Source organism: Sinohyriopsis cumingii, unplaced genomic scaffold, assembly GCF_028554795.1.
Source record: "Sinohyriopsis cumingii isolate HCF-2022 unplaced genomic scaffold, ASM2855479v2 utg001792l, whole genome shotgun sequence".
Lineage (NCBI taxonomy): Eukaryota > Metazoa > Mollusca > Bivalvia > Unionida > Unionidae > Sinohyriopsis > Sinohyriopsis cumingii.
Window position 1 is genome coordinate 43,779 of NW_028316056.1, and position 22,578 is coordinate 66,356.

The 22,578-nt window shown below is 38.6% G+C and overlaps 1 protein-coding gene across 1 annotated transcript in view; it reads left to right on the forward strand.

Moving 5' to 3' along the window:
• LOC149771507 (uncharacterized) overlaps positions 1-22,578 on the forward strand; it is a 61,176-nt gene that overhangs the window by 32,886 nt on the left and 5,712 nt on the right. Inside the window, exons 4-6 of the mRNA XM_089948371.1 lie at positions 6,592-6,755; positions 12,975-13,126; positions 21,493-21,632. Coding sequence (XP_089804497.1) covers positions 6,592-6,755; positions 12,975-13,126; positions 21,493-21,632 — 456 coding nt within the window. The remainder of the gene's footprint in view (positions 1-6,591; positions 6,756-12,974; positions 13,127-21,492; positions 21,633-22,578) is intronic.

Sequence of the window (22,578 nt, forward strand, 5' to 3'; positions counted from 1 at the left end):
TTTACCCCACAAGCAATTTAACATCACTTTGGCAAACGATCGCCTGCCTTCGTTTTTCTCGATGTGGTCTAAAGTGATGCCTTCTTGTTCGTAGTATTTCTCTTTGAATTTTATTTGGTCTTCGGGAGTGTGACACCAGGACGGATAGCCGCTGGCTTCTTGCTTCAGTTTCAAAAAGGCATCCACGTAGTCGGCGAAAATGCCTTTCTGACTGGGATCACCCTTGCGGTACTGTTGTGTCTTGGGAAAGTGGCAAATTTCGTACACTTCTAACAGTTGGTATCCCATGTCCAGAGCTTTGAACAATTCTACGCTGACCCAGGTTCCCGTCAAGGCCCGTTCTTCCTGGCTGTGATGGCAAGGTTGGTCTTGGTTGCACGTTTCGGCACAAGTACGGCACAAGGGAAACATCAGTTTGCCTTGACCATGGTGAGGTAAGACGGGATGGTATAGGTTCGTGGGAGGCAAAACTTTACACTTCATCAAGCCTTCGTATTGTCGAATGTTTTTCAGGTCGATGTGTTCCGTCAGCAATTGCGGGTGCCCTGAAGGAAAGTGACAATATTTGCACACGTAGGGATACAGCGAACACACATCCAAGTATTTGATTTCTTCTCCTTTCTCTTCGTCGGCTTGGTACAGCAAACAGGTGGCATTGGTCCTTCCTCCGTACAAACTATCCCTCGGGTTCAGGGGGTCCATCAGCTTGTAACTTTCCACGATGCGTTTAAACTCGGGATCGGTTTTCATACGGTGATCGTACTCGTGTTCCCACATTTCCACCACTTGGTATCCTTCCTGTTCTAACTTTAGGCGACGCTGACAAGTGTCCTGGTACAAGTCTTCCATGGTTCGTTGCAAAAACTGATTTTTGGTGCCACGGTCAGGGTAACAGACGGGACATCCGTGAAATAAGCAACCGTTAAACTCGTACACGATCTTGGGGTTTTCTAAGTCCCAGCCATCTACCGAATACGTTCCGATGGTCTTTTCGCCCCCTCCGTTGCGGGCATGCTGAATCCACTTGTCTTCCTTGTCGCACAAGTAATGTAACCAACGTAGGGCTTTGACCGAGTATTGACGTTTGACATAGTGGGTCGTTTGAGGACTGATGACAGCCACGGTGTTTTCAGGCATGAATCGTTGTCGGTACACTAAGGAACACGCTTTGGCAATGGTGCAAGCTTCTTTCAAAGGATCGACCCCTCCGTGTTCCATGAACAGTTCTCGAAATTTTCCACAGCAACGCCGTAAAATGTCCACGTCGGAACGACAATACTTTAGCATTTCTTCCTGAAAGTCGAAAGGGTCCGAGGCGTGAGCCTGGTACCAAGCGTAGAAAGCTTCTCGTTGTTCGGTACGCATGTTGTCGGGGTCGTAATAGTGAGCCTCAGGTAAATGGGGTAGAAGGGCATGTTGATTGGCTTCCGTATTGAAAAAGTGTGAAAAGTACCCTTTAGCCATTTCTGTCATTCCAAACGTTTTAGGCATTCGACTCAAAGGCATGGCCAAGTAACTCAGCGAATCTTTAAACTGTACTTGTCCCACTTGCATGAAAATGATTTTGGCTCCGTTCAAAGTCACTTTAGGACGCTCGGTGCCTTGTTCCGTATAGTATCTGAGAAGAAACTGTCCATCGTATCCGGAGAAATTGTGAGCCATCACTGTGGCATGACGATGACAATCTCGGTAACGTTCGATGTCCTCTTGGCTCCACGTCTTGTCGACGGGGTCTAAGACCCATTGGGCAAAATCGGCTAACGTGTTCGGTCCCCGAAAGATTTTTTCACGTCCTCCAGGAATCTTGCTGCAGTGAGGGCAATGACTGAAGATAGGTTCTTGAATGCACTTCTCGCACGCTCGATGAGCCACGCAGAAATTAGGAATGTGAATGCCAGTCTCTTGCATGCATTCGAAATCGAAAAAGATGAAATTGCCTTTCTTCTTGTGACCGTCCTCTTTCTCTGGTGGGGGTTGGTATTTTTGCACGTAACATTGGTGTTCCAAGTCCACGATGTGGTGACAAATGTGATATTTTTTCTTTCCTGAACATACGTGTGCCTTGGTATTATTGGTACGTATGACTTGTTCACACGTAGAGCACAATCTCAGCAGTTGACAAGCGCATTTCTTCTGTGAACCTTGCGTCTTCAAATGTTGTTGGTAACAGGTAGGGCTGACAAACGTGCGCAGACAAGTTGAACAAGGCACTGGTTCTTCGCTCAGACAGGGTGAAGAGGCCAAACATCCTGTGCATTTCGATCCACAATGCTTGTGTTGCTCTCGATTATTATAACCATGGTCACATTTCTCACAGTAATAACCGTATCCCAGGAATCCGGTGATACTGGTAATGGTATCGAAATGGTCATCGTGATGATAAACGTGAATGTATTTTCCGTCCTTAAAATCTTGCCCTCGAAACAACAGAGACCCGCTCACTTCTTGACGATGCACTTTCAAGGTGTAGCGTGGAGCTAGAACATCTTGCAATTTTTGCATTTCAGGAATGCCACAGGGTGTGTCTTTGGACAGGCCAGCTTGTTGCAACAGGAGTTCTGCTTCGTTTCGTTGTTTGGCTCGGTCCGATTGTTGAATAGTTTTCCAGGCTCTTTTCCATTCTGTCGTGTCGTTCTTGTTGGCATAGGTTCGTCCCACCACGATGGCACGGGCTAAACACATCTGGTCATGAGGATTGTGAATTTGGACAAGGCTACGCTTAATGCTGCGAAGGTCGTTCACCAATAACATCTTTTTGCGTCCGGTCCCTTGAGGAGGAGAGACGTGGGTCATGTCCAATGTGGCTTTTCCATCGGTGATGTCAAACTGGTCATTAGATTGTTGCACGTGTTGAATCTTGTCCATGACTTTGGAAGCGGTCAATTCTGCAGGGGTGCTAAACTCGATCCAAACAGGGGATTTCAAACCGTCGTGTTGTATGGAAAGTCTCAAGCGATCGTCTTCTTTGGGTTGACATTGTCGCTTGAGTGCAGTGAGCAGAGAATCCCACACTCCGGTGATGAACCCTTCTGCTTTCTCTAACGGTACTTCGGACTTGAAATCTTTAAACTTCACCGTGTATTTGTAAGCCGTGGTTCTAAATTTTCTAGAGGAGCGCTTTTCCGTCTCTCGAATGGAATAGTATTTTTCAGGGCTGACTAAGGGTGGTGAACTTGGTTTAGAGGTTTCAAATTCTGGTTCACTCATGTCCTCTTCAAAATCACTGGCATGAATTTGTGCCAAGATTTCAGCCCTGGTTCGAGGCGATAGATCACGTTTCTGCCTCTTACTTTCTTATTCTTTCTTCTCGAATGAATTAGATCGTTTCATCTTCAAAGCAAAAAGTCAAATGACTCAAGTTCAAACACCATGAGCTTCTTTATAGTCATAGCAGACCAGCGTATATAAAAGGGTGTGTGTCTTATCCTTTCACTATTCATTTCACTCTCAAGCCGAGCACAACGATGGAAGAGACTAACCAGATGGAACGTTTCGTCAGAGCTTTGCGAGGGGTCATTAGAAAATTCTCTTCAGACCAGCCTACGGACTACTCTCCTTCCTTTAGAGATAAAAGTCAAGATACTTGCTATATCTGTCAGAAGAAAGGGCATTGGTCTTCAGAGTGTCCAGACCGTCAAAAAAGAACAAAAACAGGGACTAAAAAAGACAAAAGTCAAGATACCTGTTATTATTGTAAAGAAAAAGGACATTGGTCTCCAGATTGCCCAAAAAAGAAACAAGAGGAGTCAGAAGAAAAAAAGGATTCTTCAGAAGAAGAGAGGGATTCTTCGGAAGAAGAGAGGGATTCTTCAGAGGAAAAAGAGGAAGAAAGAAGACAATTCTCTTTACAAGAGGCAAAGAAACAGGAGAAGAAAAGAAGAAGGGAAGAAAATGAGGAAAAGACGGTGAAGAAATTCAAAAAACAGAGAGACTAAACAAGGAGAAAGAAGAAGTCAATGAACTTTTTATTAAAGTGTTGTGTTGTGAATTGTGAATTGGATTGTAAAAAATGGATAAAAGAATAAATTAATGATATAAGGTAAGTGTCTTTGAGTTTTGATTTTAAAATAAGAACGTACACTCACGCACTCATACACAGACACGTACTATAAGGTAAAATGGGTGGGTTATTTTTTGAGTTATTGGCAAATTGAAATTGTATTTCTTTTCGAGAAATGTGGGTGGCCCTGAAAAGGGCCTTTTTTCTTCATGGTGAAGGGGTGAGTTTAAGCAATCAACTTTAACTGCCTTATGCCTTTGCCACGGCCAAGGCCTACTTCTGGACTGCGTAATGTTGATGATGATGATAATGATTGGGTTGAAATCACTAAGGGTGGTACGGTAGGCTTAGTCACAGGGTTGACGTGTTTAGCTTGGGAAGGTCGTATTCTCTTCGGTCGTGATAAAGAAGTCTGATACATTTGTTTCAGACTTCTTAACTCCGCTAAAATGTCCAACAGTACCGTGACCGTTTGATTCTCACCCTCTTGTTTCTTTGCTGCTACTTCTTCTTGCTGTTGCTGCTGTTGTTTTTTTCTTACCTCTTCTTCTTGTTGCTGTTGCTGTAGGAGAAAAGCCTGTTCCGCTTCCTTTTGTCGTTGTATAAATTTCTCCAATTCTTCTTTCTGTCTCTGTCTAAAATTCTCCACTTGCGGTAATGAAGAAGGTAACGAAGGTTCCGGAACAAATTCTTGCGAGGAGAGAAAATCCACAAAATCCCAATTCACCTCTTCTGAAAGTAAGTCCGGGTTCCCTTGGGCGGTCTCCCGTGCTGGTGCACCCCATTGGATCGTTTTCTGAGTTTCCGTCATGTTGAATCACTGTCGCATAGATTGACTGCACACAAGCGCTAGCAGATCTATATTGACTACGTGACGTCACAGACTGCTCTCTTCGGATTGGATGCGGCTGGCTGAATTTTGTAACGCGTGTTCGGATTGGTGAATGAACTCAATCCGTTTCAATCCTGCCTGTACCTATAAATAAGCGCCGTTGACTGCATTGATTCACCTGTTCTCGTCGCTTCAAGATGTGGACCACAGTTGAGTCATCCACCCTTGTGTCTTCCATGATGTTTCGGACAGACTTGCTCATGTATGTCCGATCGAAGTGGACCGTTGTCCACAGGACAAACACCAGCCTGTGGGTACGTAGGATCTACGTTGAAAGACAAGGATGCCTAAAAAGAGTGCTGATTTACGGACCAACAGTGAGACGTAGCCTAAGGACAAGAAGAAGACCAATGCGGTGCCATTTATGTTAATGAATAGATTAACATAAAACCCAAAGGCCCTTTTCAGGGCCAGCCATATTTCTCGAAAAGAGATAGCCTTTCCATTGCCTACCCTTTTTTTATTTTATTTTTTATTTTAAAAAAAAAAATAGAGTCCCTCCCTGTTTCAATTTTATATAGACCCTATATAGTCCCAGGGGTTTTTGACCATGTTAAATTTACATAGACCCTATATTGTCCCAGGGTTTATGGCCATGTTAATTCCCATAGACCCTATATTGTCCCACGATTTTTGTCCATGTTAATTCCCATAGACCCTATATTGTCCCACGATTTTTCTCCATGTTAATTTCCCTTGACGCTATATGTTCCCACGATTTTTCTCCATGTTAATTTCCCTTGACGCTATATGTTCCCACGATTTTTCTCCATGTTAAATTTCCCTTGACGCTATATGTTCCCAAGGGGGTCTGTAATGCTAATTCCCATTGACGCTATAATATCCCCCTTCACTACTGACGTGCAAGAACATCACCTCCTCTACCGTTCAAACTAACGACTTGAAATTTAGTGATATAATAAGAGATGGTCCGCAAATGAACAGAACTGATTAATAGTTTTGATTCTTCTCAAAGGGTTACCGTCAGGTTGATATTAGAGATATGGGGTACTGATGCATCCAATAGGTGTAGTACATTTTGAGCTTGTACGTCCAATTCATGTTCCCATATCGTTTAAAACAGAGCCCGAACGCTTTTTTATGTAGGTGAGCATTGCCTCTAAATGTGTAGACTTTTCAACCAAACCTTTGATGGCTGCTCTTTTCTGTTAGCAAAGGCTTATATATATATATATATATATATATATATATATATATATATATATATATATATATATATATATATATATATATATATATATATATATATATATATATATATATATATATATATAAGTGCATAAGTATCGAGAAGAGAAGAGTGATGGGAGCGGGATCAAAATGATGTTTCGCAATGCTAACATTTACCCAAAGGTGGTGACAATAAGTGAGCACTGTTCTCTGATATTTAGCAAACAACGAAATGCTCACTATCGAAAAACATTATCATGTTGGGCTCCTATAATTGTATCATTTATTTCATAATGGCACACTACCCCATATATATATATATATATATATATATATATATATATATATATATATATATATATATATATATATATATATATATATATATATATATATATATATATATATATATATATATATATATATATATATATCCGTCCTTACCTCAATTTCTTCAATGCATACATATATAGATATTTGCGATTTCATTTAAATTTTTTGTATTCAGAATGCGAGAACACCAACACAATTGTCATTACTGGAACAAACGGGTCTTTTGGATCAGTTCATGCAGTGGGAACACCAACCAGTGACGTTAACTCAACGTGCACAGTGAAAAAAAGCGAAAACAATAAACCGAATGTAACATTTACAATAACAAACTGCAGAGTGGTGAGTATTCTCATTGAAAATATTAGAATCCGAAAACTGAATCAACTACGGAACACATGCTATTCGGGTATAATTGTAAAGTGCTGATTGAACACATATATTGTAAGAAAAGATAAATGTAATTGCAGTTCTAATTTTGTTCTATACACTAGAGTATGACTGATGAATTGGGCTAAAGTAAAGTGAATTTTGCGTTGTCGTCATTGTCATCATACTTGCTTCATATTGTGATCCCGATTGGAGAGTTTTAACTTTCATTTTTAATCAAAGTTCTCTATACTATCCCCACTGTACAGCAGCCTCATTGTGTTGTCCCAACGGTATCAGGCTTTGAAAAGTCATGTTGTTCTTGTTGTTGTCGACCTAGCAGAGAGAGAGAGAGAGAGAGAGAGAGAGAGAGAGAGAGAGAGAGAGAGAGAGAGAGGGAGAGAGAGAGGGAGGGAGGGAGGGAAACAGAACGAGGGCTGGGGGGGGGGGGGTCTAACCTGCAGCAATATAACACAAGCGAAGAATGAATAAGCACCCCTTGGTACCTCCAACCGTGCTTGTTCATCCTAATTTCGTCTGGTAATGTACCACTTAAACCAGTCATAACCAAGAGTAGTTCAATTTTTAAAACAGCTGGACACACTTCTTTCATTTTGTGACATGTTAGAGAAAATACAACAATTGTTCACCAATTTTGACGCCTGGACAAGAACAGACAAGGAAGCACCGTTGAATTCGGATAGTCATGGATTTCACCACTAACCGATGGGTAAGAGGTTGATCGGATTTACCTTTCGGTCAGTGGTCAAATCCAAGACTGAATGTAGTAGCTGACCCTGTCCAAAGTCAGTGACAGTTTTGGTAACCAATTTTGTTTGTTCCGATCGTTATCTTAAGCTGTATCAGATACATGGTATATTTCTATAACGCGACTACGTGATGATTGTCATATTCTTGACAGTGATTGTGATGATGCACTTTCTAATTATAACTTCAATCCTTCTGGAACAATTTACTTTTGACAAGAATCTCGGGTCTCATTTTACGTCTTAGTTTAAAATATAAATCTGGCTTTTTTCAATTTGTCATTCGTTCTTTAACATCTTAGCAGAATAAATTGTATTATTGCTGTGTACAGAATTTCAACTGGGCTGGAATTACAAAATGTTCTTCAAAACTAACATTCTTGGGAGTACAGACTTGAAATAATATGTGAATTTTAAATAAGGATTTAATTATTGGATTGTATTAGAGGAAACCAATTAAAGACGTTTTGTACATCAACACGACAAGGGACAACAGAGTTAAACCAATACCTTTAGAGTTGGATTTTAATTTGGATTTATACTAAAGTTTAGTTAGAACGTTAATTGTTAGGATTTGTGTCTGTGATTACATGATTATTAGGGATTTATTTCTCAATACCATAAGTTCTTTCTTATGTTTTCACTTTGTATTATAGTAAAATATATTATTTGTTGAATTTTGTAAAGCTAGTTTGTTCTAACTCTTGTCTATAGCTTAATTTATGACCTTAGAGACGAAACAGAATTTTTGAGGCTCTCCATGAAATACGATTTTATTTAAAATATTTTATGAAATTCTGTTCTTGAAATTTAAATTCACATTTGTTTTGGAAATAAAGGGGCCGAAATAGGAAATAGAGAGAACAAGAAATGCAGGTTGAGAGAGAAAGTGAAAATGAATAAATGGAATTTCAATTTTTATTAAAATAATTAGAGCAGGGAAGTCAAAAGCACATCCCACTATACACACAAATTCATGTTTAGATGTTATTAAGAATATTCAGTTAGTATCCCTTTTAACGAAAAATAATCAGATAAATATTTTTCTCATTTTGAATAAAATGCTGAAATTCTAAAATGTCGAAGAGAGCAGTGTACTCTGTTATTACAAAGTGCACTGTTTTGCAAAATCGTGACAGTTACATTTCCCTGTCAATAGAGCAGAGTTCTGATTTTCATCTGGTTACGAAGTGCTTCTTGATGGATTATGAGTTGGTACCTCAAATTGATCGAAAAAAGTTGTGGAACTATGAAACTCATGTCGAAGTTGCAAGCGGACAGGAGCAGTTATACGACAGGTGGTGCTTCGCCAAGAAAGTGGTTAAGGTTACAAAATGCACAGTAAACTCAAATTAGTTGAAGTGTTCAAGAACAGCATCCATTGTGACGTTAATAACTACCTTGATGAGCATAAGGTCGAAACATTAGTACAAAAGTCTGCTCGTTCTACTGAAGAGTATGCCTTAACTCGCAAAGTGTCTTTTATCAGGAAGTTTACAACTCACTCTTCTAAGCCTCAGCTTAGCACAACGTTAAGAAATCAAGTTTCTGATAAGACGGATCAGAAGGCATTATCTCTTACTATGTACACACCTATTGCATGAATAAAGGACGCGATATTTCTGATTCCTACATATTGAATAATAAGCAACATAATCAATACAGATCCATTCCAAATGCTCTTGTTTATGAGAACACAAAGTCAGGGTCATGTATTGAAAGCAAATAAACGTAAGTCTGATTTTGTTTATAGAGAATTTCGTACCATTCATATCGCTGGGTTCTATATCACTCATTATTGACTCTGCCTGTAGTTTCCATAATAAAAGTTTAAGGGACACAGAGACTCTGTCTTTTCTTATCAAAAACTCTGCATTTTTCTGAGAAATCTTCTTCTAATGAAAGTGTTCTTAGTAATGGAGTAAAGTGCTGTTTTGTCAAAGTTCCTCGTGTGTAAATTTGTCATCACACATAGTCTCATGACCCGTGACAGTAGAAACAGTATTAGCCCATCGATGGTGTTGTATTATTACTAGGCAATGGCCTAGTTGGAGATATGGTTGTGGTTAATCCACTTGGAACTAACAAGCCTTGTTCGGATAAGAAAGTCAATCATAGTAAAATGTAAATCCAAGTTTAATATCCAGCTTGTGCAGTTACTAAATCTGTGAAAGAATGATGATGATCGGTAAATTATTCATTTAGTTGGCACGTATATTGGTAAGTCTTTAAAAGAGGAAAACTTTACTCCTCGTTTAGATCAATCAAAGCGTATTGATCACAGTACTCCTCTTTTAACTACTCATTCTCTTTCTTTTTATCACGGTGACAAATGACAATCCTTGTCAAACAGAATAAAAGATCCTGAACTTTAATGTTTGTTTCAGAGGCTAAGAGCAAAACTGAAGCCACAAACGTACCTGTTAGTTATTTTGACTAAACTAGGGTCCTTAAGAGAAAATGAAGACCACCTGTGATATCTGCTGGTGATGAGTGATTGGTGAACTACCAACTTGTAGTTCCAATGTCGTACGGATAGAATATTCTTAGTTTAGCCTATAAAACTCCTTTGGCTGGTCATATAGGGATCATAAAGACTTGTCACAAGTTCTTGATATTGTCCACAAATTAAAAGTGATGTTAGTAAATACTGTAGATAGCAAGAAAGCCCAATCAGAAGATACCTAAGGCTCATGTACAACCTATTCCTGCATTTCACAATCCTTTTGCAGAATAATGTGTCGGTCTCCTACCTAAGACCTATCGAGGGAACCAATACTTAAAATGTGTGTCTACAAAATTCTCAGAGGTACTTCCTTGTAGGAATATTTAAATTAAAACAATTGTAAAAGCTTTGTTACAGATTTTTACTCAGATTTCCATTCTCATATCTGTCCAATTAAACCATGTCTCTAATTTAATGTCTGGAATTTCCCAGCAAGTTATGCATGAATTATGAATACAATTAAGGTTAGACAAAACAACTGTAGAGAGAACCTTGAAACCTAGTGATGTTTTGCTAGGTTAGAAAGAAAATGAGTGAGCTAATTTACAATATTAGTACTTCTGGGATGCAAATATAGTAATGGGGAACCGGTACTTTAATAGAGTTATCCAGGAAAAAATTATATGGTCAGTTTTGTCATACCTGTCCCACGAATTGAGGATTGAATCAATGGAATGCAATCGGTCTGTAGTGAACTTGGAGTAACAAATCTTCAGAACTCAGATATTATTAATAATCTGAATCAGAAATATTCACATCTGCAGCAACAAGAACACAATGAACAAAATCAGCTATTAATTGAATATGAGCAGTTATATCCAGGTATTCCAACACGAATATTTAAAATGTATTTCTTGCTTTCATTGGCAAGAGAAAAAGAAGAAAATCAGAGATTATTTCGGTAGAATTTGATTTTTTTCTCGTACTTTTTTTAGTAACATCCATCCATCCATCTATCCATATGTAACGGTGACAATTCTTCACAAAACCTAATAGGACTTTCTTCGCTTGATGGGAAAAGGTGTAGGGGGTGCTGATGTACACCAGCAAAGTTAGTGGACAATCGGACGGAGTGAAGCCTTGAACTAGTCCACACGTATTTCATTTATTTTTAACCCATATTCGTTTCTAATAAAAGGGTATTCGGTGATACAATTTAGTTATTGGAGAGAGAGAGAGAGAGAGAGAGAGGGAAGTTCTAAAAGTAGTACGACAGAGGGAAGAAAGACAGCTCATTTCATTAAAGTGAAATTGTTTTTTACTCAAATCAAGAAGCAAAGAGGAAATTCCAATGAAAAAAATAAGGTTTATTTAATGTAAATAATTAGTTAAATAAGCAGTTACAAATGAAGGAAATTTTTTAGGTGGATGGAGACTAAACGTAGGAAGGAAATTAGGGAAGTATAAAATAATCTGATAAATGGTGTAATTAATGGGTTCAAGCTGAATTTCTTACCATCTTGTACGCCAAAGCAAACTAGACGATTGTATCGTCTCGAATAGTAACTGTAACCAGATAAGACTGCTCAAACGCCAAGCAATGTGCACTGTACTATCTTCAACAACAGTAAACAGCGATTCCGCCCGACCCGTAGCTGGACCGGTCGAAAAGCATATTTAAAATGAAATGTATACACGCGCCGCAACGGGATGCGCAGAGTGGGACGCGTGCTCCGACTGGTAAATATGGTCCGACATAAAAAGAGCTAAAGTAAACACTCCATGTAAAATGGAAAGGGGGTAACTTTAAATTTCAGCGCAAATAAGTCCGAAATTAGCCAAATCGTATATTAAAGAACTGATTAAAGTAAATTACACATTAAATTTCCATCCACCATCACACATACATACATACATACATACATGCATACATACATACATACATACATACATACATACAAGTCAGTTGGAGTGGTTCATGACAATATTTTCAATACTTTGACTTGTAATGTTTCTCCTTAAACGTAGGCGTTAAGTCTTCAAAATTCGCTTTGAATTGTAGAAAAATAATTTACTTGTTGAATGTTACAAAATGTCCTGCTTCTCGATAGTTGTAAAAAATCTAAGCAAAGATACAGTTCGGTGATGACAAATCAATCCGCAAGTCGAAAGCGAAGTATTACATTTCATCTTATGTCATTTTCAATCACTGGATACATGGAAGAAAATGACAGTCGTCGTTTTAAGTTGTTGTTGTAGGGTTTAACGCCATTTTTCAGCACAAGATAGGCTATACATGGCGGCCAGTATAATTGGTGGAGGAAGAACCCTGGAAAACCCCGGGAAGAACCACCGACCCACGATAAGCTACTGGCAGGCTTTCTCACGTACCAACGTTAGCCGAGGCTGAGACTCGAACTCACGCAGACAGAGGTGAGATGGCAGTGATCCGTAACGGTGAGCGCTTTAGACCACTCGGCCACTCGGGGCCCCCGTCGTTTTAAGGAGCTCTTGATATAATGAAGATAATTATAAGTGACTTTCATCGTTTTTAAAATAGTGAGAGAGAAGCTTACAATGTTACAGAAACCTCAGCAGAATTAATGCCTCCTATAATAATCACTGATCATCCCTTAATTATCAACCAGCTTCCCTTGACGTTTCTGTCCCTGTAAAGACACTCTGGTTTAATATTACTCTGTCATTTGTATGCGTCATTACTAATTTAAATTGTAATCATTCTAAAATTTAGTAGATTTTGTATTAATCTGAACCTTTTTATTCTTCATATTTGCCGTAAATGTACAATATGGAGAAGTTCTCCTAATCCTATTCCTTATTATACCTTCTGAATATATCAGCTTCCATTATTCTAATATTGTCAATTCCACCATGAAACGTTTGGTACATTTCTTTAGTTGGTTGATTATATCGGTATATATCTATCAATACTATCATTATTATGCAACATTTTTACAGACATCGACAATAAAAGTATACGTGATGGAAGAAAAACAAGGAACAGACAATATTGTATTGGGTGGCAAGGGCCTGGCCGTCTATGAATTGAAGTGTAGCGGTATTCAGAAGGGAGGGACAAATATAACCAAAGTTTTCAATTTGACAGAAGGGTAAGCATTTATTGTATATTCAAGATGTGAATTCATATTGCTACATTTATTATCATTTTTTTTCAGCGGCAAATTATGTCATTCATACGACTCGTATAATGTATACATGCATGCATACATAAAATGAAGATCAAATCTCTCTTGTTAGGAAATGTTTTCAATAATTCAACCAGCATTATCTGTAAAATAAGATTTATGTCTCACCAATAGATTACCATGCGATAGAGCTATTCGCTCTTCATCTTATATTTTCATTTTTTATGTTTTATTACGTATCCTTTCGTTGTGTGGGAGATACTCAGACTTGAATCCCATACATGTTTTGTTCATTTTTACCGATTATACTCACTTACTGGATTTTAGATTGTTTGACTGTGGTGACGACATGAAACTATAAAGTTACGGTATTCTCGCAAGGGATACAAATTTAAGAATTTCTTATATTTACAAAACATATTGTTCAAAGAACAGATATGAATTTATAACAAGTGTAAAGTTCAGTTTATGTATATGAATTCATCAAAATATACCGTTCAAAAACTTATTTTTTAAGTTTTAAATTTTAGTTATTATAATCTATGAATCTATATCGAACATGAAGCCTCTTTCACTATAATAATGCTAAATATAAAGGATGATCCATTATAATGTAATCCTCTCAGTCTGTAACATAACCTTCACTTTCGCTCAGATAAATACTGTAATATAACACGATAATCCATCATACGTACGGCCGGGTCACACATGACTTGATACAGCCAACACGACTGATTTCAAAATCTATATTTATGGCTCGTACCAGGAAAATCAGCTGGAAACAAGCACTGCTGAGTAATCAGCTAGAACCACCTTTCGTGTATCTTTGAACAAACTTGCCCTCTTTATTTTATGCAGGTATGCACAAGAAAAGGTCTCAGTAAACATTACAAATAATCAACAATATAAGAAAGACTATTTTATGAGCCACACCGGACTTCTATCAGTGTATAATTGTCTGTGGTATTCTCATGACCTTGTTTCTTATGTGCACATGCAGGTGAAAATGGTAGAATTGTGTGAACTAACTTTCATTCATGTTTGAGTGCTTATGCATCGAATAGACGTAGGTTGATTACAAATTGACTACCTAATTTTTAACTCGAAGCCCTTAAACGCGTTCATAGTTGGGTATTACGGAAAGGGTTGTGGTGGGAGACCAAAAAGATGTTAATAATGATTTCCAAAAGAGTGCGAACTTTGCGGTTATGCTGCCAATGTCTAGTTAGTTCATAGATGTCACTTAATATTAAACATTACATATTTTCAAGTATAAAGTTTTTTTTTCAATTTGACAGACACGTAAACATTGAGAGTTAATTTATAATAATTGTACCTACCTACTTACCTACCTACCTACCTACTTACCTATCTACCCACCTACATACACCTACATACATACATACATACATACATACATACACGCTGAGCCGTGTCACATACAATTTCATACAGCCAACACTACAGATTTCACCACCAATATTACGGGAGCATATCCGAAAAATCAAATGGAAATAAAAAAAAAGCTGAACAATGAGCAACAAATGTTTACGTGTTTTGGGAAACCTTCATCTATATGTGTCATGTATGAATAGAGAATAAAAACACCTGGTTACGCATTAAAACTGCGGTACAGGAAGCACGACTGTTATGGAATTAAATACTAAGTAAGATCACTCTACATCAAGCACATTCGTTTAGATACAATATGAAGTTAAAACGTATCTGTTCGTTTGCTATATACAACACCTTCATAATTTAACTCAGCTAAATTGACTCAGTGTGCGAACTTCTGATACACGGACAACTGTATCCTGAAAAAGATACTATTAAACCTGATCGCACTTATGAGATGTGAATCTTTTGTACCTATTTGCAATTTAGGAAAGATTCCGAATTACATCTCGAGCAAAACTAACTGTCGAATACACATGAAAAATAGAAAAGGTATCTAAACCATTGAAAAGAATATTACATACTGAAATAAGATCACCATAAAGGAGACATCATCATGCCAATCTACAATGCAGTATAGCTATGCTGAAAATCAGATTTTTTGTTTTAAATAATACGAAGCGGAATCCAAGGACATACGAGATAATGGAGCGTCTAGCACCAGCACTTTTGTACTTAAAACAATGGAAAGTTAAATTAGGATGAACAACATCAAACAAAATTAAAATCTATGCGAATATCACAGAGAGCTAATACATACTCTGATGTTATAAGGGCATTCATAAGCTTGCAATATATCATGTAATTTGACTCTGTTAAAAAAGTAGACCTTGACATAATTCGTGGCGTTTTACAAGTGAGGAAATCATGAGATAAGCGATTTCTCCTTTCGAATAAGTTCCCCAGTTACATTGTGTTAAGAACAGTAGCCTGCTCCGTCGCGAATCCAGTCCTTCTGAAAGACGAAAATCGTTTTTCCCTGTCTATATGGGTAGATAAAGGGCAATAACTCTTGCTCATTACCTCCCCTGGCAACGCTAGTTTTTAACTTTATTTGTTGCATATACCATACGTTGTACAAGTTATCATCCGACAATCCAGCCGTCTTTTTGTCTTCCAATGGGTCCATCTGACGTTCATTTTGGATTTTTTATGCAGATACATCGGTCTACTGCAAGCTGTATGCATTATTGTAACATTTCTCCACTTTTTTTTAATTGATTTTTGTCACCTTTCCGAACTTTGTCTTTATAGATCACCGTCCCACCACGCTATCCTAGACCTAATACAAATTCATTACGAGTTAGCGTGCCCTTAATGTTTTGCGTTAACTCCGTCAGTTACGGAGCTATTATTAGCGAAATTATGTAGTAGTTCTTGATATTTATGCATCGTTTATTCGTAATAGCCTCTGTTTTGACAGAATTATCGTTTAATTATTAATTAAGTATCGTCCATAAGTTCATAACTGCCATAGGCTTCGGATACGAAACTGTAACTGCTTTGCTAGTTTCCACAATGTTTAGCGACTTAGTAATTTCAATACGTTGCTAGTTACCGATTTTATTTGTGCTTTTGTGTTATCTCAGCAAAATGTCAATTTAAATGATTTAAATGCAACTGAAGAGAATGGAGGTTCTTATAATATGCAGCGACTTTAATACGTAGTCAGTGGGGGTCTGTGCTTTTGTTTTAGCTAATGAGTCATTTACTGATTTGGCGATAGCGATTCATTGGGGAGTATTCCCCAGGTTTAGGAAGCTCACGTGGCATAAGTATACCAACATGTCAAAGCATGGCCTTCGTGCCTGTATGTCAGGTCACATGGGAATCATGCGTGATCCGTTGGATCCAACTTTTGATACTGCATTACCGTCGCCGGCTTTCCCGACATCGCCAAACGTCCAGCCAACACCAGCAGTCCAGCCGACACTGGCAGTCTTGCCGTCCCAAAATGGGTACATTTTCTTTGAAATGGTGCAGCTGATACCTCATATAGGGATCTTTGGGAAATATCCACCCGTCTAGCCGCGTCATTAGCATCTTATCATTAGTAAACGGGAGATTTCATTGAAAAATCTGTCCGTTGAGTTAGGCGTTAGGTGCGACCGTGCCAGTAATTGCCTGACCATCAACATACCGCCAGTATCCGGGCCAAACACACGACGTTTACACTGGATTGATCAGATCTAATGCATAGTAAAACCACACCAACGCCGTAAACATGGGACGTTTTCGTCAAATCGGTCAAGCCAAGTATGATTTAGGGGAACTTAGTGAGAAAGCGTCCATCCAACCGTACCATCGGCTACATGCTCTTTCTACGACGAAGACTTCAGTGACAAGTCTATCTGCCCAGTCATTCCTTTGAAGCTGCCGGTATTGGTGATAGCTGGACCGTCTTCTATACCGTCAGCATTCAGGCCCACCATTCGCCGAGCAAACTTGGCGGCAGTGCCGAACTACCATATGTTTACTGCTTGTCCATAAGAGAGAGCTAATGACGTTTGCATAGGGATGGAATTGAGTCTTCATACAATCATGTATTTTTTTCTCTAGCTGCCAGTAAACCCAGCTGGGCCTCGACGTACTGTGAGTACAAGGAAACTCATTCAAATCCACCATCCTTCACATCTTACTCAGATCCGACCATGGAACGGACTGAAGTTTACCTTTCAAGCCGCTGTCGTATACATTTTAGGGTGTTGAATACTCCACAATGCCCTCCACACCTGTCGCTGCACTAATGAATTTATAGATCTTGATGAGGAGGAAGATACATACTTATGTATGTATGACATACTCCATCGGTACTGATCTACCGGCACTTGACAAGAATATAGTAGCTGTTCATATTTACAGTAGTTTGTTGTGTAAGGCGGACAAATATGATCCTTGCCCATCATAGGTAGTTTGAAATGTCGTTTCAGACACCCGGTAATAGCCACACTGAGAGGCGAGGGCAAGGATTACTACGGTCAATACCCAGGGCTGTTGACCATACCATGGCCAATACTTTGACGGGTTTGGCCAATCTACTCTTTTCACAAAATGTCGCATGTCTGTGATGCACATCTATCCAACCTTATCATACCCTCCCTTTTCTTTGGAGAACGAATAATGGAAGTTTGGAGGATGACAGCTGAGGTATTTCCGCTCCATCTCGCCGTGCAACCCACACGAGCGTTTGTAACCAATCAGATACGTGACAGTGAAAGGACATAAAGCGGCCTCTGACAGGCGATTGTTTCAGCCACATGTACACCAACATTGATCCCTAAGAAGCAATCGTATAATGTCGTTTAAAAAAACGACTTTTAGAGTTCACAGCACATCCCCATTTCCTCAAAAAGCGGTGCGGCGCGGTAAACCTGGCCATTTGGAAGGGCTTAATGTTTCGTTCATAAACAATCCCCATCTCCTCCTAATGTCCCCTCTTCACGAATACACCTTCGTATCTGGAGTATGTGGCTTTTCTACAACAGGAGATACAGTTGCTTCTAAAAAAAAGCAGTGACGCGTGTGCATGGACCAAAATAGACCACAATCTCCAGGATTTTACTCAAGGCTTTCCCAAGACTTTAGCAACACAATAGCACCACCTTGTATTGTCCCATTGATCAAATGGTTTTGATCACACCTGAGATTCGATCATTCCTGCTTCATTCGGGCAACGCAGGTAGCTTATCGTAGCAATCACGCTGGAGAAGCCCCAAGCAGAAATATCAGTAGGTACTAATGGCTGTACGCACGGATGGGGTGCCCACCTTTTGCCGGCCTCAACTACCATAAGCGACACGTTGGAGCCAAGGGAAAGGCCTTTATGCTCGAGTAGTGATAATATGTAACCCAAACAATAATGATTCCCAAAAAGTTACTAATAAATATGTTCAACACAATTAGCAAACACTTCCGCACATACGGAACAAAGAGGACATTCGCTGAAACAGCGAAAATGATGTTAACACTAAAAAAAAAACGACAAAAATGTTCGCTCAAATAGCGATAACGGCGTTAGCAATAATAACTATAATGAAAGTGTTCCTGGTCTTATAGCAATGATGGTGGATTTATGCTCTAATAGTGATAATGATATGTAATCCAAAGGTGAATGATAATCTGTGAAGTTCCGATGACAAAAGCATGACATCTTTAGTCCAACCACTGCTGAATGGTCGAGGAGCCACCATGAATGGCCAGCCTCTCCCAGCCTGCCCAAGAATACCTTAGACCCTGCAGGCCCGTTAGTCTCGGACCACTGATTCTTCAACACAAGATAACCACAATCACCTTCAGAACCAACATCACCAACGACAGCAGCACACTAAGTACATGTCAAATCACAACGAACACCCCACAGCTAACACAGATAGTATCAACAGCTCTACAGTGACCCAAATGCTCACACAGACAGTCGCTGGCTTCCACATCAGCTCCATCAAACCACATCACAGACAGACATCTTGGTAACAAAGACGGACATCATCGACGGCTCCACAGCTACCACACGGTTCAACACATGCAGCTTGAACAGACCGGGTTGACTTTGACAAACACATCACGATTACCTACAATCTAAACGATGACTGCCCCAACACAAAAACACAAACAGCTGAAAATATAAATACCAAAGCCGTGTAATATATGTGACACTGTAATGTGTAAAATAGAATGACATAAGTTACGCATGCGCGTATGTGGAGTTAATCACTTCACAGTAAATTGTTTCAACGCAACTACTGTACAGGAGTATCACAATAATCAGGTTCATTATGCGAATCTGCATCCGACAGTTCGAATCTTACAGAACTTAAAGTTACATTCTCTCATCCCTCAATACATCCACAAGTTATGTGCATGCAATCGTTCTGTCCAGTTACATACTGCTAAACTAGAAGAAAAGACTATGATAAATCTAACATTGCATTACATAGTTCGTAGCTATCTAAAATACACAATACATGTTAGAACCACAAAACAAAACAATTATATCCTATAACATAGTTAGAAAAACCGATTCACATACCTCTACAGATGGAGATATGCGCCATGAGGTGGACGCTTATTGACAAGGCTTCTCGTAATATGTAGTTGCTATCTATCACGAGCTGACAAACAGATTATGTTGCAATGCACAGCATGTGCGCTCATATTATATCGATTTTCCCATCGTAAGCACTTCGCTCTTGCAGCATGGAGTGAACCGAATTCACTACATCGCAATAATATATACTATAAATATACATGAATCACCCTCAAGTAACGATGTACGCAGAAACGAAACCAGAATGCATTTTATTCCAAATACACGTAAACAATAAATATAAACAATCCCGTGACACCTAACGTAATGTGATTACGGAACAAATTCGAAGGAAATTTTTAAGTAAATAATGTTTCTCCGAGAATACTTATCCAATCACATTATTTAAAAAGCCTTCCAACCACCCCGCCATAAGAGTATCTCGCTCAGCTAAAAACGTGTGACACCTGGTGGTGCCAAGGGAAGGTAATAGGTAAGAGTTATATTCCTTGATATAGACAGGGAAAGCCGATTTTCGTCTTTTAGTAATAATAATAATAATAATGAGGAATTTGGATAGCGCCTAATCTTTAGAAGCTCTAAGCGCTTTGCAACATTAGACAACACATATAAGATAAAAAACATATAATGATATGATTACAAAAACAAACACCATGAAATTAGAAATCATTAAAAAACATGCTGAGAATAGTTAAGGTAGGAAACATTATTAGGTCTTTAAGTTTGTTCTTGCAGTCGAAATAAGAGAGTTTTGAGAGCCCTGTGTCTGTGTGTCTAAGTTCAGTGGGCAATTCATTCCACGTTGCTGGGCCCTGGTATGCAAAAGAACGCTGTCCATATGACTTTGTTTTCATAGTGGGAATAAGGAGTATACGATTGTCAGAAGAGGAGCGTAAGTATCTTGCTGGTGTGTACACATGGGTGAGGTCGGATAGGTATGTTGAACTAGAGTCCGACAGTGAAACGTAGCACAGTGAATACAGTTTGTTTTTGATTCTGGATCGAATGGATAGCCAGTGTAGGGTACAGAGCAGCGGGGAGGTGTGCTCTGATCGTGGTACTCTTAAGTATGATCCGAGCAGCTGTGTTTTGAACTTTTTGAAGTTTCTGGAGCATATATTGAGATGAACCAGACAGAATTGTGTTACAATAGTCCAGTCTTGAAAGAACTAATGAACACACAATTGTTTTAGTGGCATCAACTGAAAGATATTTGCGATTTGAGCTGATGCGTCTCAGTTCAAGATATGCAGCCTTGCATATGTTCATGACATGTTGGTGCAATCTGAGAGTACTCTCCAGTAGTAGGGCTGACTATGCGTGGTAGTAGGACAATAGTCCTAAAGTAATGTAAGTAGACTCTGAGAAACATAATTTACGTAAAAATTAACTATCCTACCGCCAACGTTTTGCACGTGGCGCTGTAAGTCAGACCATAAGGTGAGTAACACTGTATATGTTACAATCGTCGAACATCTTTTAAAGCATACACACGGATAATGTAAGCGGCAACAGGACAGACGATATATTTATTTAAAAAAAAGTTGCTACTTTGTGCACTCCCTAACCTTTATCATAGTTTTGTTGATTAAATATAGTACACTCATTGTAGTGAAATGTCAGAAATATGAGAGTCTATTCCATGCTATTGTCCTTGTAGTTTCCTTTTTGTCGTATTTAAATACGCATATAAGAAAAAACAACAAGACAAAATATTCATTCTTGTTAACCTATTTCTACAGAAAAGATAACTATTTGTCAAAAATAAATGAGATTACGGTAACTTTAATTCCACGTCTAGTTGCCTCGTTTACCATTAATTTGACAATAGGGACAACGTTACTGTTCACCCGCATCCGCAACTGGAAGTCAACTTATCAATGGAGGTAACAGACACGAATAGCAAGTCACTGAACTCCAGTTCAGTCGTCTGGATTGGTGACGAGCTCCACCTGATCATCTCTGGGAATAGTAAGTGTATCAGTAAAACCTACAGCTTGAAATGCATGCACGCATGTATTAAAGGTTTTAAACAATTATGTTATTGGTTTAAGTAAACAATACAATCTTTGGTTATTATATACATGAAGAGTGGTTTGTGTACATGAGCCGTCTAGCATTCTGAAAGAATTGAATGAATATATTGTGTGTATTATTGCCTTTTCCATGATTTAAATTCAGCAGGAGCTCTGAAAATTAAAGAATTATCTAATGCACATTTAACCTTGTTGACACGAAGTCTTGAACCATATATTATGAGATATACATAAATAATGAATTGGATCGTTATATAATTGAATCTTTCTCACATGCACATTTAAGCTTGTTGACGTGAAGTCTTCATTTGTAAATTATACGATAGTCGCAAGTGATGCATTCGATCGTTATCAAAATATATCTCTTTCCATCCAGTTATTTTCGTGAAAAAACTGTTGCTAAGTATTTATCATCTACGTCGTTTGCTTCCTTTGATTACAAACATGTTAAAATGTCTCCAGTAAAATGACTCATTATTAGTAATGTAACAGGATATGAACATTGTTGTTTGTCCTTGCGAAGGAGATTAATCCCCAGAAGTTATTTAAGGGCTAAAATGCAAATTGACTATTGACATATTGCGAAAGCAATTTCGTTTAGTTAACATTCGACGTCACTCACCCAAAATTGTTTATTGTTTATGTTATACCAGGCTTGGTTTCCAATATATGTATTAAAGATTTGCATATTCCACAAGAATCGTTAGTGAACCTATTTATACAGTACGTACGACAAGGGAAAAACAATTTGACCGTAGCAAACAAGCGGGAATATGACATTCGTATATTTTTGTTCTTGACTCAATGAGATCTTTCAGGAAGGAGACAAGTCTGATAGTATATCATTATTACTAAGACCTAGAAGGGGAGACAATGTATAC